General features: G+C 48.4%; 1 protein-coding gene across 1 annotated transcript; it reads left to right on the top strand.

Moving 5' to 3' along the window:
• Window positions 1-12,924: 12,924 nt before the first annotated feature.
• On the top strand, window positions 12,925-15,698 carry LOC101771507 (RNA polymerase II transcriptional coactivator KELP). The gene is made up of 3 exons (XM_004969634.3): window positions 12,925-13,379; window positions 13,489-13,594; window positions 15,327-15,698. The coding sequence occupies exons 1-3, from the start codon at window positions 13,032-13,034 to the stop codon at window positions 15,416-15,418; spliced, it is 546 nt and encodes a 181-aa protein (XP_004969691.1). The 5' UTR covers window positions 12,925-13,031; the 3' UTR covers window positions 15,419-15,698.
• Window positions 15,699-16,800: the final 1,102 nt, after the last annotated feature.

Genomic DNA, 16,800 nt, shown 5'->3' with positions numbered 1-16,800 from the left:
AGCTGGTGATCTCTTAGCCGTTGGAGAACTACTCGGAGATGGTCGGCATGCTCTTCCTTGCTCTTCGAGTACACTAGGATATCATCAATGAACACCACTACAAACTTGTCCAGCTCGGGCATAAACACCGAGTTCATGAGGTACATGAAATAGGCGGGTGCATTGGTGAGTCCAAAGGACATGACTAGGTACTCGTACAGTCCATATCTGGTAGAGAAAGCTGTCTTGGGTATGTCGCAGGGTCGAATCTTGATTTGGTGATAACCAGAACGAAGATCGATCTTGGAGAACACCTTTGCTCCGGCTAACTGATCGAACAAGACATCAATGCGTGGCAGTGGGTACTTGTTCTTGACGGTCACAGCATTGAGGGGTCGGTAATCCACACACATACATAAACTGTCATCCTTCTTTTTCACAAACAGGGCAGGGCAACCCCAAGATGAGGTACTGGGTCGGATGAAACCTTTTTCCAACAGATCATGCAACTGGGTCTTCAACTCGGCTAACTCAGCGGGTGGCATTCGATAGGGTCTCTTAGATATTGGGGCGGTGCCAGGAATCAACTCTATGGAAAACTCCACTTCCCTATCAGGTGGCATACCCGGCAAATCTTCTGGAAACACGTCAGGTTACTCACAGATAACAGGGAGGTCTTCTAGACGGGCTCCCAAAAGAGGGTAGGCACAAGGAAGCGAAGACTCAGGATGGGTCAAGGATAGGGTAGAACTGCCATGGGAGGGCGAGCTGATGCAGAGAGATTGGGCTGCTTTATCTAGAACCACATGATGTCGGGCCATCCAATCCATACCAGGGATGACATCTATGCCTTCTAGGTCAAGGATGATAAGGTTTTCCTTGAAGAGGGTGGGGCCTAGCTGGAGAGGTACAAGAATAACAATCTGATCCGACGTTATCCTTTCTCCAGGAGTGGCGATCACATAGGTATCTTAGTGTGACCGACATTTAGCCCACATCTTTCCCTAGCCTTACTCCCGATAAAGCTATGAGAGGCTCCCGAATCAAACAACACAACAACAGCCTGATTTAAAATAAGGAAAGTACCCGTCATTACTGGCGCACCTTCGGGGAGCTCGGTCAAGCTGGTGTAGTTGAGTCGGCCTTGTCGGACTTGTACCTTGGGCCTTCTTCCTCTAGCTGCCATGGTGTTCTGACCTTGTTGTTGATTCTTGTTACTGGGGCAGTCCTTTGCAAAATGTACTTCATTGCTGCAGGTAAAACAACGGTTACTGGCTGCCGGGCGAGGTGGTGTTGGCAGGATCGGCCGGGGCACTTGCGGTTGGAAGCCTGGAAAACGAGGCGCTGTTACGGGCGGGGGTCGGGCGATCCATCTTCCTGACTGTTGGGGTCGGCCAGGGGCTTGCGGAGGAACCATCCGGAACCTTCGAGTCAGCGGACTCGGAAATGCCACAGAGGCCTTTCTCTTCTGCTCGGCCTTGAGAGCTTGCATGCAGTCTTCTTGGGAAATGGCCAGATTGACCAACTCATTGTAGGTATCCACCTTGATGGGGTTCAACCTTTCCCTAAGCTCCAAGCTCAGTCCTCGGCGGAATCTGTCCCGCTTCTTCTCATCGGTGTCCGCATGGTAGCCAGCATAACGGCACAGGTCATTGAAAGCTTGAGCGTAGTGCAGCACATCCCAAATTCCTTGGGTGAGGGCCAGAAACTCGTTGAGCTTGCGCTCCAAAAGACCTTCTGGAATGTGATGCGCCTTGAACGCCGTCTTGAACTCATTCCAACTGACCACGTGGCCAGCCGGCAGCATGGCATGGTAGTGATCCCACCAAAGCCGCGCGGAGCCACGCAGCTGCTGGGCTGCAAACCGAGCCTTGTTGTTGTCGGGGCATGGAGCGGTGAGAAGCTCGAACTTGGATTCGATCATACGAACCCAGGCATTAGCATCGAGCGGTTCTTGTGTCTTTTGGAACAGAGGGGGCAGCGTCCCCAGAAAGTCCTCATACCGAGCGATATGCGGCTGCTGCTGCTCTTCCACCATGTGGCTGTTGCTGTTGTCCTTGCACCAGATACCTTAGTAGCTCAGTTTGAGTTGCTAGGATTTCCTCCAGTGGAGATGAAGGCGGGGGTGGGGGAAGATCCTGTCGCTGATCGCTACTGCCGGGCACAGAACCGGACCTAGTGCGATGCGACATCTGCAAGAGTTAACGCTCCATTAATTTTATAACCTTAGGTGCACTCCAATAAATGGAACATACAAATTAAATCCCTTTAATGCAACTCTTGCCAATGGTGCAACACACGTCCTTATGAGGAAAACACACTTTTCTCATTCTCAGAGCAGATGACATCTATCTTGACCTGGTACTCAACTTCGGCAAAACATGTCACATTCAGACTCTTATGATTCAACTCAAGCCAAAGGGGTCGGGTTAGGCGGTCCTTCCAAGAGAGCAAGGGGTCGGTATCGATCTATACTTAAGAAGGGTCGGACGAGGCGGGAACTGCCTCAAGGGTCGGCACACTCGGCCTCACAAACTGGGGGTCGGCCAATCCGAACAGGCTCCCCGAAAACAGCATATGGTCACTCACATAACCTAGCATCCACACCATACAAAGGTGAAAAAGCTATGCACCAGATTTAGCTTTATATACACCAGTGTTCCAAACACAGGGAGTACTCAACTCTAGGCTAACCTATTACAACTTTTTCAAAATTTAGGCTGCCGAGGAGTACAACAAAAAGATGGTTCCCTGAGAACCCTTAATCTACCAATGGACACTATGAGTCAGAGAAGGGGCGCCGTCTTCCTCAATATCCATGCTGGACGCTCCTTCGTCTTCCTCAGGGTCCTCCTGAGCTTCGAGCTGCATGTTGAGGGCATGCATATCATCGAGCTCAGCTTGGTGCTCCTCCAGATGGGCATTGGCAACTGCCAATTCCATTTCCACCTCCATCTTCTCCTCCGAGAGCTCTATCATGCCGTCCACGAGGTCGGCAACCTCTCCTTCAAGCTCGGAGATCCTATCTTGCATGTCGTGGATCTGGATACCACGGTGAATCAGCTGGTAGGTTTGGCCTACCATATCTCTTCTTGCTGCCTGGAGGTACCCGTGAGTATCTGCTGCCGTCCGGGCGAAGAGGGTCATGGCTCTCCCTTGAAGCTCTATCAACCGGTAGAGAGCGGCCATGCACCTGATGTTGGTGGAGATGGTGACCATGGCGCAGGTGGTGGCTAGCACTTCGATGTTCCCGACGCGGTCAAGCCATGTCGGGTCCAGCCGGTTCCTGACGGGGAAGAGGCCGATCGGGTCGAGCGTGATCTCCACGGGATGCAGCTGACAGAACTGGGTGAGCAACTGGAGGGCGGCAGATTCCCATGTATCCTCAGGAGCGAGGCCATAGGCTATTATGCCAAAAGAGGGCCAGTCGGGCCGTGCAGGGGGAGGTGGTACCAAGGCCTGCACTTGGCACGTCTGGATGCCCTGCTCCAGATATAACCGTCCGGCATATAGGGGTGGGGACTGGTACCCAAACCACTTCAGCGTATCCCACAAAATCGCGGGGAATCGCTCGAAATGTAGACACGTCGACTGGAAGGTACCGTCCGCTCCAAAAACAACATGTCCGGGAACAGCCATCTGGAACCAAGAACCAAAACCACATGAGATAGATTCCAAGGGTCAGGGGTCGGATAGAGAAGCATTCAGTTTTAACCGAGAGAAACTAAAAGAAACTAGAAATCCTTAGATCCAAAAGAACTCTTCCGAACAAGGTTGCTGTTGAGAGGGAAACATTACAGCTTTTTAGGTATGACGCATGCACGGCCTACCTTACACTTAACCAAAAACAACTGCCCGAACTCGGGTCTTACGCGGTCAGTGCCGGTGACAAGGCAACACTTACGTCTCTCCCTATAATAACTAGTCGGTTCTACAACGCCTCCTAAACGAACGCGGTTAGCGTACCTGCAGAAAAACACCACACACGAACCTTTCGTGCCAGCACCCACGAAAGCGTTCCCCAAACATTACCGCTCACTATAGGAACGGCACCCATGCGTTTAAGGCTGCATGGACAACACTCAACCGTGGAAATAGGTTCCTTTTGAATAGAACCATATAACCCTTCGCATACTCGTGATGCGGAATCGGCACACGTATGACAAACGTGGCGAACCAACCGTGCTGATAGGTTCGTTGGAATCGAACCGTACCAACCTTCGTATGGGTCACATACGGAACCTGCACACGTGTAATAGACGTGGGCGAAAACAACCGCGAAGATAGAGTCCTTTGAATGGAACTCCCTATCAACCCTCGCATGCTCGCGATGCGGAACTCGGCACACGTATGACAAACGTGGCGAAGTGCTGGAAGGGTTAGCAAGACAACCAAATACTTATTAGTCACCTAAAACAACCCCCCAAAATCCCCTAGGGCCTCTCGCACTAAGTCATCCTTAATGATCGTACGAGATTTTCAAAAGTTTCTTGCAACTTTTATCCTTTCAAAGAAACGTTTGGGGCTGGTTGTGTTCTCTGAAATGCTAAACACGGCTCTGATACCAGCTGTGGCGGATCCACTTCGGATTAGCTTGATTAGATAGGGTTAAGCCGCCTAATATGCGACACCCGTGCTTAAGTCAAGCTAACACGAAATGCCGTCGGATTTCATCCGATTTAACCACTTAGACAGGATCAAGTTTAGCAACCCACGCGAAGGTGAGTGGTTCCAGAGAATACAACGAGTCCCCTGAGTTAAACAAGTTTACCCATTTAGTTTGGCCATAAAATCCAACATCAGAGTTTGTACACGGTTCAAAGGGAAAAACACAGAGGTAAACGCTAGCGGAAGACTTCGTCGGGGTCGGATGTCCGGGCGAGGCCAGCCGAAACATCACTGAGTCCTCTCCTCGCCGTCCGAGGAGGGGTCCCACTCGACCGTCCAGCCTGACGGAAGCTGGGGCGGCCAAGCATCAACCAGAGAGGGGTCGGGAGCAGCAACTTCACCTGAAAAACAGGAGCCACAACAAGGCTGAGCTACTAAGCTCAACAAGACTTAACCGATAGGAGTTAGCTACTCCTCCATCTAGACATGCAAGGCTTTTTGGCTGAGGGGTTATTTGCAAAAGCACTAAGTAACCCTATTTTCAAGTTTTAGCTCCGGTTCTAGGTTCATTTACCAGTCTAGGTTGTGCGACCTATTCTAAGCAATCATAGAGCCAAACAAGATGTGTAGATATAACAACAACATTTGCCATCATCAGATTCCTCATTTACTCAGGGTGACATAGCGATCAAGCAATCTCAAACTGTGAGAGGCAGACGAATCGATTCGAGTTCTTTAACCATGCATGGTGAACCTAGCCTCACGACATCCGCGCACCCGGAGGTCGCTTCCTGTGTCGGCCTTCCCCATCAATCCCCTAACCCGTGTCGGGCCCATTTTCCTTTGGTGCAAGGTTCCACAGACCCGGCCTCTGCCGTTCTGTGACCACGCTTGCCACCACGTGCGACAACCAGCAGGGGAAACTCCGTTCCAAGAACAATGGGGCGACCGCTCACGTCTAGGTTCAATCAGGTACTAGGCTTCCTCATCCCATACTAAATATGAGGCTAGTACTTTCAAACACTTGATCACGAACACCACCACGTCGGGCCTTAGCAAGTTTTCATAGACAGACGGGGCTAACATCCATCCACCAAAGAGTTACCCAAAACCCTGCCCCGTCCATCGTCCTTATAGTTGTAACAGCAAGATAGACATCCAACTCTTACAACTCGCGAGTGACAGGAGATCACTCGACTTTTACCGTCTCCTAGTTAATCAAGGCTACTATACGGTCCAACAGCAAGTGCTCAGATCATGGGGACAACTGAGTCATGCATCTAGGGTTCCACACAACTCCTATACGTAAATGCACAAGCATGTTACAGAAGGCATGCGCAAGTCTGGTAAAACACTCAAGGTTTTCATGCAACCGGGGCTTGCCTTCAAGCAAGGAGGGAGAAAACTGCTTGACTTCTGGGGCGACTTCGGCTTGCGCGGGCAGGAACTCGGCTACAACTTCTTCTTCTAGCACCGGGTGAAGCTCGTAGAAGCCGTCGGCGAGGTGCAGCTCTACACGAATGCAATGCAAGGGTTAGCATAGACAGTTATTCAACAGCAACACTGGCTCGCCTGAGCCCAGAAACTTGCGACAAAGAGCAGGGGGTTATGGTGGTTCAAGAGAGCTGATGATGATCAAGAGACAAGGGTCGGAAAGGAACTGATGATCTGATTCTTAAACTAGAGGATGTGATATACTATGGGTCCTTAGACGCAAGCGCTGAAGGGTTCCCAAGTTTTACACATACACCCTCGGGTTGAAGAAAAAGATCACAGCCAAGCCCTCGGGCGAGGCGGATAAGGGTCGGCGGAATAGATAGGGTCGGGTAAGACGGAACCGGGGTCGGGCGGATAGGAGGGGTCGGGCGAGGCGGACTGGGGTCGGCAACTCACCTTCTTCCTGAAAGGAAAGCTCGGGGTCGGGAAGAAGCAGACTTGGGCGGAGGGACTAAAGCTTCGAACAAGGGCTAAGACTGGGAATGCTACGGCGGCAGCGGTGCTTCTTGCAGATCACAAGAGAGGTTTTGCTCAGCACGGAGGAGCAAGCTGCTGGGTGACTTGGAGAAAACTGAGAGAGAATCCGAGAGAAGAACTCCTCGAGAACTTGGTGGTTGGCACTGGGAGCTTGAGCAGGGAGCGAGAGAAGGCTGAAGGCAACAACGGCGGAAGGAACTCCGGCGACGGGAGCATTCCTTTTATAGCTGCTGGAACGGAGAAAGGAAGCGGCGCGGGAGAGAGAGAAGGGGAGCGGCGTGAAGGCCGGGGAGAAACAATGGAGTGCTCTGCCGGGGCGGCGATTGAGCGAAGAGGGCGGTGCTGCAGAACTCCGGGGGTGACGCCAGTGATCATTGCGTTCTGCTGTCAGGGCGGCGTAGGGGTGGGTAGACCGGTGGTTGAGATTTGGCGGAAAGCGGGCATCGCCGTGCGGAAGATTTGATAGAAGCGACCGGTTTAACGGCGCTAGAATCGAGGGCGCACAGGTGAGAGGACAGGCAGCTTGCGGGCGCGCGGGCGAGCGCGGAGCAACAGATTGTCGGGCGGCTTCTGACAGGGCGGGGAAAGGAGCTGTCGCGGCCGCGGTCGGGGTTGGCGGTGGAGGAATCGTCGTGTAGCGGCGACCGGGCGGCGCGACTGTGGCTGAAAGGACGAAAAAGACGGGCGACATCGGGCTCTGGGGCCGGGATCTGGCGGCGTGATGATGGGCGTGGGAGGCGAGGCTCTGCAGAAAGGGGTGCAGAGGGGCTTCCGCTGCCATTGGGGAAAGGGGCGCGAGAACCCACTTGGTCGCTTGCCAGAGACAAAACTGAGCGGCTGGCGTCGGAGAAGACGAGCCACGCGGCAGGACGACTCTGACGCGGCCATGCAACTCGAGTGCGGCTGTCGCGGGGTGTAACACCCGCCATTTTAGTCATCAAAGTGACTTTGAGGAGTTGGAAGCAATTCGAGAAGAAAGGTAGAAGAATTTGACCGAAAATCAAATTCGGGTCAAATTTGGCCGAAATTTGAATTTTGAATTTGAAATTCAGAAAAATTCGGCAAAAATATAGAATAGAAGTGTAAAGATGATTAGAACTTAAGGGTCAAAGAATTGGAGTAATATTTGATCCTAAACACTCAAAAGAAATCAGAGAAGGAAATGAAAAGCTACGTTTACTATTCACCGTCCGAAAAACAAGAAATCAGAAAAACAGCCTCAGAGTCCATTTTGGAAACTGAATTCTGATAAATTTCCCAAATAAGTAAATCAGGACAACTATACCATGTTGAAGTATGAACTTTGAACTCCAAAATTTGGGTGTTGTTGATCAGGAATAGCAGAGGGAACCATTTCAAATGAAGGCCTAAAGTTGGCACTTTGTCACAATAGGCGGTTTTGCTGAATTTTGGTTAAGTCGGAAAATGGTATTGAGTACATGACTTTGGAACCAATTTCTAGAGAAATTTCCTTAAAGGTGAGTAGATGTTTTTGGACATTAGTGTAATATGGACTATGGAGAAAGTAAATGAATAGTTGTTGTCCAGAGAAAGTGGAAGGTTTGAATTCAAATTGGAGCCAAAAGTCAGCAATTGAGCAGATTTCGAGCTCCTTGCTGAAATAACTCTAAGTCTGGAAAACATGCTGAGTATCTATTTTTGAAACCGAATTTTGCCCAATTTTTCAAGTAAGTGAGCAAAGGCAACTAGACAGCGGTGAAGTATGATCCTTGGACATGTTTAATAAGGTGTTGTTGCTCAGAGATAGCAAAAGAATCAAATTTAAATCAAAGCTCAAAGTCAGCACTCTAGCTATTTCAGCCAACTCCTGAGCTGCATAAATTCTAAGTCCGAAAACAGTGTTAATTAGCAATGTTTGGAGCAAATTTCAGGAAATTCCAGTGCAAAGGTTATATGGTTTCTGGTGCAAAATGGAATCCTTATTAGTTGTAGAACACAAATAGGGAGTGGTTGGCCTATATGGAATACATTTGGACTACTGAAATTGGTGCTAAAGAAGGGTAAATGACCACATTTTGTGAACTGTCGAACTGAATCGCTGAAGTTCAGTACAAGCTGACAGAAACTGGGAGCTCCAAAATCTCGACCTTAGGGTGCTCATCTCGGGTAGAGGCCCATCTATCAATTGAAGTGCTCAGATTATTCTACAAGATTGCTTAAGGGATGTTCGAGAGATTGGGTTCGGATTTGCCAATTTTGAGGCTTGAACCTGTAGACTGGGAGGAGATAAAGGGAAGCAGACAGCAGGAACAGAGCAGAGCGGCAGTGCCGTGCTACCGCCGGCTCTCGCGCATGACCGGCCAGTACGACGGCCACGTCCGCAGGCGTTCAAGTTGTTGAGGTGGCACGCATGCACGATGGAAGATCACGATGTTGCTTCCCGCGCTTATCCGTCACCCCGCCACTTTACATCACCAGGAACCCGGTTTGCGCAAATCAGTACCGCCACCGGCCAATTCACCTACGTCGCCGCCCCTCCTTGCAATTCCACCCGCTCAAGGTTCCGCCAGCTCCTCCTCAACACCCCACGCCCCTCCGTTTCCCAGCTCACTGCCGTCAAGCTCCGGTGTGCCGCTGTTTCCGTCCGCCGGCCGCCGTCACCCAATCCACGAGGTAAGCTCCTGAACCGACTGTTTCTTCTCAATTGACGGGCTTAGGGGCGTCCTGCGAGGGTGTGGGAGCTGTTGGGGAAGTCGTGGGAACAGTTTGCGCCGTCTCCGTGCGCCGCCATGGCCGGCAGCCGGTCAAGCCGCCGCCGCCGTGGAGGGGCCATCACCGGCCACCTCCCGGAGCGCCGCCGCCGCCCACGGGTGTGTCGCGGCCTGGGGGTTCCTCCTCGGCCCGACCCCGTCGCCGGCGAGCCGCCAGCCGGCGAACCCCCATCGGTCCGGCGCGCCTCTGTTCCTGGTCAGGGGAGGAAGAAGCCCCTGACCAAGGAGGCCCACATGTCAGTCGCAAGGAGAAGGGGGCGGGCGCAAAGGATAAGAGCCGGCCGCCCGTTTTGGGCCGGGGAAAAACGCCAGCCCAGCCGGCCCGTGCGACGAAAAGAGAAGGGGAGCTGATGGGCTAAGGTGGCGGCTTAAGAAAGAAATGGGCCATGAGGCCCAGGTGGGAGTGGGAGAAGAAAAGAAGAGGGCCAGCCACTCGTCTTGGACCGGGGGAAGGCGCCGGCCCAGCTAGCCGCACGGGGTAAAGGAGGAAGGGAGAGCCGGTGGGTTGACTGTTGGCCTGAAAGGAAAGTGGGCCGTGCGGTCCAGGTGGAGTAGAAAGGAAAAAGGGGGCCGGCAGAGGAAAGAAAGGCCATGGGCCGGATTAGTGGGCCGATCACGGTTGAGAAATAAGGAGGAAAGAAGAGGAAGCCGGCCCAAGCAAGCCTGCCGCAAAGAGGCCCATGCGCCACAGATTAAGAACCGACAAGCCACCTTTCGGCCCAAGGGAAGGTGCCGGCCGTGGGCCCCACTTGTCAGTGAAGAAGAAAGGAAGGAGAATAGGAGGCCGGATGGGCCCTAGGTGGAAGTGATGGTGGGTAAAAGCAAGCTGAGTGAGAAAAGTTTGGGCCGGGAGTTTATAAATAAATCTTAGGTTTTCTTTTATTAGATAAATAGATTAAATACGGTTTTCACCATTTAATTCACAAGAAATTCTAGAAGTGTCCAAAATTAGTGAAACCAATTTTATTAGGATTGTTTTATTTTCCTTTATGCATTAAAATTCTTAAACCCTAGGTAAAATAATAAAAATTTAGGTATTTATTTAATGCCTTTTATTTAGGGTATTTAAATAAATACTTAAACATTATTAAATGTATAAAACTTGAAAAATGCTTTATTATCCACAAATCCTTATTAATTCATAGGAAATAAGTTTTGAGATTAGAAAATAATTATAATGCTTTTAAAAATAAAAGAAAAAGTCTAAGATAGGATTAGTAAAGGAAATAAAAATGATGGGTTAATCTTTGGGGTTTTTGTGTGTTGGCTTGCAACTTTATCATGATAAAATGTATAGTCCTTGTTGGCTTGCAACTTTATCATGAAGGAAAGTTGTATAGTCTTGTATTCAAAAGTTTGCATCTCTAACTCTTGCATATACTGAATCGTAGATGGCACAACTCCTGAAGTGGGAATTCATGGAATTCAGCTGGAGATGGACATCATTCGCGAAATGTGGAGTGCCTCTTTTAATAAAGAAGTTTTCCGAAGAACTAACCTTGTTCATCCCAGGCAAGCCCCGGTGCATTTATACCTATCTATTTTGAAGTCGTTATTTCATGTGACTAGTTGTAGGTTAATTGCTATATGTATGCACTAAGTCTAGGAGTTGATTGAAACCTATTCTTGTGTATGAGTATGCCTTGATTTAAGGACATCTTTGCCACTTGTTCAAACCTTAGAAACTACCCAAGTCTAGAATTGCTTACTTGCTTACATGCTTGGTTTACCAACCTTAAGGAAAACTCTTAAGTCATACATGTTGCTTATGAAGGATAGTTTGAAAAGTGAAAGCGGACAGAAGCTAGAGATGTAGTTCTGTCTGCTAGATTAATTGGTTAAGGCCCGATTCGTGTCTTAACTGTCGATCAAGTGATAAGCATCTGATCACTTACTGGGTATGGGACCAGTAAAGCCCAGTAGATTAGTAAATTCTATGATCAGGAATACTTCGTACCCGCGCTTGACGTGCTGGAGAATTGGCAGGGGTGTAGCCTGAAACTCACATGGAGATCGGGCCAGACGTGGGGTCCCATGTGGGGGTGCATCCCTGGGTCCGGGTAGTCGTATTCCTAATCATTGACTTTGCTAATCGAGAGGTTGTGAGATACGACCGGAACAGTCGTATAATGCTGGTGATCAGGGTACTCTCCTGCAGGATGTAATTAGGTCCGGATCACCGCAATTCTCGGTTATGAATGCACTTGATCACTGTTGAGCATCGTAGTATTAATTCATGCAATATAAAATCTCCTGTTGTCAAGTAATGTATGATTTAACAGCTATGGTTGCTTTTACTTCTGTTATCACTTAGAACGGTTAGGTAATGACTTAACCCAAATAAAAGATAAAACTAAGGCTTTACTCGTAGAAAGCTTTTCGGCAAAAATTGTGTCAACCAAGCACACTCAATGGCTGACATGCATTCCAAAGAAAAACTATTATATTGGTTAGTCGGGTAAGACTTGCTGAGTACTTCGTACTCAGGGGATCCCTTGTTGTTGTTTTCAGAAAGCCAGCAGGGACTCACCGAAGAGGAAGCCCTGAAGACCTAGGGTATCTTATGAGTCTCATGATACTCTAGAATAAAACTTAAATGTTTATTTTTCTTCCGGACTAGTTTTAAATTCTTAGAACCACGCTGACCTGCACGATTAAGTTGTTTCAAACTATGGTTGTAATATATCGTACCTTTGTTATATCTTTAAAAATGTAATATTTGTTGATGTTATCCCATCGCGGATATTATCCTGATGTATGGCTATAAGACACATCGTGGATCCTTCGAGGAGTCCTAGGGACACTCGACGGACTACCGGACTTATGCTGTTTTAGATGCGTTTCGAATAATTGCTGTTCCGACAGCGATTAGGCGCACTTAAACCAGCTTAAGTTGGGCGGTCCCGCCACACGGGGGATCTGAGAAAAGATCTCGCGGGTCCACCGGTGGAGAGAACGGTGGTTTGAGGGAGATCAGAAGGATCCGACGGTGGGCTGAGCTCGCTGGGGTCGGGAGAAGAGCGAAACGGAGAGGGGTCGGATCTTAGGGGTCGGGACCGGGCGGATAGCCGAGCACTTGGGCGCGGTCAAGCAAGACAGATGACTAAGGTCAAGGGCTCCGATCAAGACTAACTGGAAAGGCTTAGGGGTCGGTCGTTACACCACTAAGGGAAGACAGTGAAAATAAGGAATCGGTATTGCGACAAAAAAGACTGCGTGATTGCGCATAAAGTAGTCTTTGAAACTTCTCTGCCTTTTGACGAGGAGAGCACGCGTTTGCCGCGCATAGGATTTATACCTAGGGTGTAGCCGTTGTGAGCCTTCAGCACTTAGTGCACCAAATTTCATGGCAGAGCCTCCTAATTAGGTGTACAAAGCCTGTGGTGGAGCTTCCGAAACTCAGTGCACAAAATTTATAGCTATAACTTCTGTAATTCGGTGTACCAAGCCCATAACTATCCTTCATGCGGTACTGGATCAGTCCTCGACAAACACGATGATAACAAAAGCCCAACACATCGAAATGGATGGGTTGGAATCCTTACGGCCCATGATTTGCAATCGCGCGGCCCAAACCTCGGCACGTGGCCCACGAGTCCGCTCGTCTTCCCCCAACCAACGGCGGTTTCTCTCTCGTGTCGTGGCGTCGCGCAGAGAGACCTGAGTTGAACTGCGGCAGGCTTCTCTCGAACTCCGGCGAAGGCTCCGAACCGTCGGCGTCAGTTGGGCGGCGTCGGGATGGACGAGGCGACGAAGAAGAAGGTGGAGGAGACGGTGCTGGGGATCCTGCGGGGCTCCGACATGGAGTCCGTCACGGAGTACAAGGTCCGCTCCGCCGCCGCCGCCCGCCTCGGCATCGACCTCTCCGCCCCTGACCGCAAGCTCTTCGTCCGCGGCGTCGTGGAGGGGTACCTCACCTCCCTCTCCTCCCAGGAGGCGGAGGAAGAGCAGCAGCAGCAGGGCGGCGACGGCGAGGAGGCGAAGGGGGATGAGGGGGAGGAAGAGGAAGAGGAGGAGGAGGAGGAGGAAGAGGGAGGTGCGCGGAAGAGGGAATACGACGACCAGGGGGACCTTATCCTCTGCCGCGTGAGTTGTTCCTCCCGTGCCTCAAACGCTCAGGCTCTTCTCCTTCGCCCTTTGTTCGATCGATCCGGGTGCTAGGGTTTTGTGGCGTGATGTGGGTTTGCGCGTGCAGCTTTCGTCCAAGAGGAGGGTTACGCTGTCGGAGTTCAAGGGCAGGACGCTGGTGTCCATCCGGGAGTTCTACCTGAAGGACGGCAAGGAGCTGCCGAGCAGTAAAGGTGACTCAGATCTTCCTCGAGCTGCAACCTTCGATTATTGCTCGAATGATAGTTGTGATGCCCTCCACTCAAAATGGACCTTAATATATTCATGCTTATTGCGAACTCGAGTATTGAGCATAGCGCAATTTTGGTGTCTTTCAACATTTGAACGCCACCATACCTAGTGTTAGCAAGCTTGCTGCATTCTGCAATGTCAGCTAGATCCTGCCCCACCTTTAGCCCTTTGCACTCTTAGTGTAATAGAATCCCTCAGTTTTCCTGAAACGGAATCCCACATGACTAATTTGTCTCAGAACTCAGAACTGGATAGGAAAGCCTTGTGTGGTCATTTTCAGTGTTATTTGCGAGTGGTTCAGAATGTGTCTGGTTTGAGTCTTGCTTATATTTAGAAAATCTTAGTTATGGTTTGTGCCAAAGTAATGACAAGTGAGGATTGCTGCATAAGCAAAGGGACGATAATAGGCAATGCATGAATTGTGATATTCAGCGTTAAGATGATTAATGGTCTTCCAATTTATGTAACCATTTAACCACTATTTTTTCTGCAAAATTTCTCATCTAATTTCGTTGACAGCATTCTTTTTCAAAGCCAGCATACCTATTTGTCAATACCTGAGGTTATCAGTTGTCCATATTTCCATAAACTCTTTTCCTTATATTATAGAGACGTTGCAAATACCACAATTGGGTTTTCCATCTTTCACCGCATAATTGCAGTTAGGGTGCCTGTCCTGCTGCAGCAGCAGTATCTAGTTACCATTATGGTCTCTATTATGATTTATTGATATCGACTTTCTTCGTAGGCTGTCGGTCCTCTATCTTCAAAATTTTTAGCACAGTTACAAAGTTATTGGAGAAGTTCCTTTCTCCTCTGATGCCTAGCAGAACACAATTAGTAAGCAAGAAAATTGCCGGGATTAGGTTTTAATGGCTTTGCGAGTTGTTTGAATACGAGTTAAATGACATCTTAATGCAACATTAAGTTCAGTTTACTAAGAACCAATGATGTTTGTCTACTCTCCTAAATTTGGCTGATTAACTGAAGAACCTGAGAAGTCTAGCTACTGATTTTAATAAGTATCTTCCCACAACCAAAGCTGCACTATAATATTTGTTTGCAAACCAGTTGTCAGTTGATAAACACCGCATTTACCTCTACTGTAATATTTGGTTCACAAACCAGTTGATAATTCTCCCTTTTGTTATGTTACAACTTGTATTGCTTCCTTTATTTCTATTGGTGGAAATGGTATGTTATTTTTTTAGTTTTAACACCTATTTTGAAACTAAAGCTGTCAGTCTTATCTGCGTGGCATTCTGTAATTAAGAGCAAGCAGTTATCAGTTGTGTTCCTTATGGTGATGTCAGATTCTGGTTATTGTTTCATATTATCTTCACATTCCATATCAGGGGCAACAATTCTGCTATGTGCTGCGCCAGATTTTTGTAGTTTTTTTAGTGTGTTTTGACTCTCCTTGTTAAAATTAGACTAAATACAATTCCCATTTGTCACATTGCTACAATTTATGTTTCTAAACAGATGAAGAACTTGGTAGGTGCATGTTAGATCATCTTAACAGGAATTATGTGGTTATTAGTTATGCCGATGTTTTATATATCTGTGATTTCTTCTTGGTTTTAGTTGTGGCATTTTTAGTTTTTTCATCCCATTGTATAGTGTTTCATTCATTGTTTTCATTTCTTTACTAACATTCTCCACATAGTGCAGGCATAAGTATGACAGTTGAGCAGTGGGAAGCATTTCGCAATGCTGTACCTGCGATAGAGGATGCCATAAAGAAGCTTGAAGATTCAGACTGAACATGTTTTGCAAGCCTCTTCTTTTGCCTGTACCAAATCAAAAGGCCCATTCTGGCCCCTGATAAGGGCCATACGCGGTTTGAAAGTGCCGCATGGAGCTATAGAGCTCCTATGAACTTCTGTAAAAGGTTTCGCTCGGTCAAACTGCCTAGTGCCATCTGTAGGGTAGACTGTAGACAGTTCGGAAATATTTGCTAACGAGTAATCCACCAGTATTGTGTAAAGAGTTTGGAATGTGTGCTAGCAAGCTTGTGAAGTTTCAATCCAGTTCTTTCCTTCCTATTGTTTTATGATCATGCAAAGTTCCAAAATAGCCCTTCGTAGCGGTAGCCGGCCGGGCTCCGCATTGGACGCCGATGAATTGTGGAGGGTCTCGATGAAGATTAGTCGGACGTGATGTACATAGCTCGAGGTTCCAGGGGCTTTCTGAATTATAAACGCGTTCGATAGTGTTCCCAGTCAGCACTTCTACAATGTTCTGGAATCTAGTAATCGCAAAGGTCTTGAGAGAGAAATTGACATGTACTCCGGCTCATCTGGCAAAGGAAACAGAGGCCCACAGCAAGTCAGCAAGTCAACACAATCCACCACACAAAGGCACAGGCGAAAGTTAAACCCACCTTTCCCGTTCGTGTTGCATGTGCTATGAGTCTCTATCACACTTGAGTCACAGGTGTCGGGTACATAATCTCTCGTGGATTGCATTAATGATCAACGGACTATCTTATTCGTTAAGTCTCTTGTCATCATATGAGCTTCAAGTTCATGTTGCGTCAGCAATGGCAGCCTCCAGCTAGTTTTATCCGGGGGATCATACCACTAGTTTATTTAGCTCTAAGCAATCATGTTCTGTTTAAAAAGGAGATTAGCATTTAGCAAGATGCGTGACTAGACGTGTCCCTCGTCCCTAAATAACTTTCGCTTTTGGTTTCTGTAAATTTGACTGGATTTGTAAAAATTACGTGCACCATTTGTATCTTCAAATAAATTTATTAAAAAACTAGATTCAAATATCTATCTAATGATATTAATTTTGTATCATAAATGTTAATATTTTTTATATATATTTAGTCAAAGTTGTTGCTCGGGAAGCGAAAATGACAGTTATTTAGGGACCCAAGGAGTACTCTGCGATGACATCGTGCTAGGGACAAGCTCCCTGCTACCTGCTGGAAGTAGTTGTCCTGGGCTTCAGTCCCTGACAAGTGACAACAAGAAATGGCATCTTGGGCTCCCATGAGTTGATACAGTTCTGCACTCTGCTTGCACGTCTGGGGTGTATTATTTAGGGTGTACACGATAAACGCATGGAAACCACCCATGCCTTTTGATTTGAACTGGCCCCTTGACCACAAGAGCTTATCAGAGGAAACAAACAAAAG

Source organism: Setaria italica, chromosome V (genome assembly GCF_000263155.2).
Source record: "Setaria italica strain Yugu1 chromosome V, Setaria_italica_v2.0, whole genome shotgun sequence".
In the NCBI taxonomy this organism is placed as follows: domain Eukaryota; kingdom Viridiplantae; phylum Streptophyta; class Magnoliopsida; order Poales; family Poaceae; genus Setaria; species Setaria italica.
This window is presented reverse-complemented; position numbering and strand designations above follow the sequence as displayed.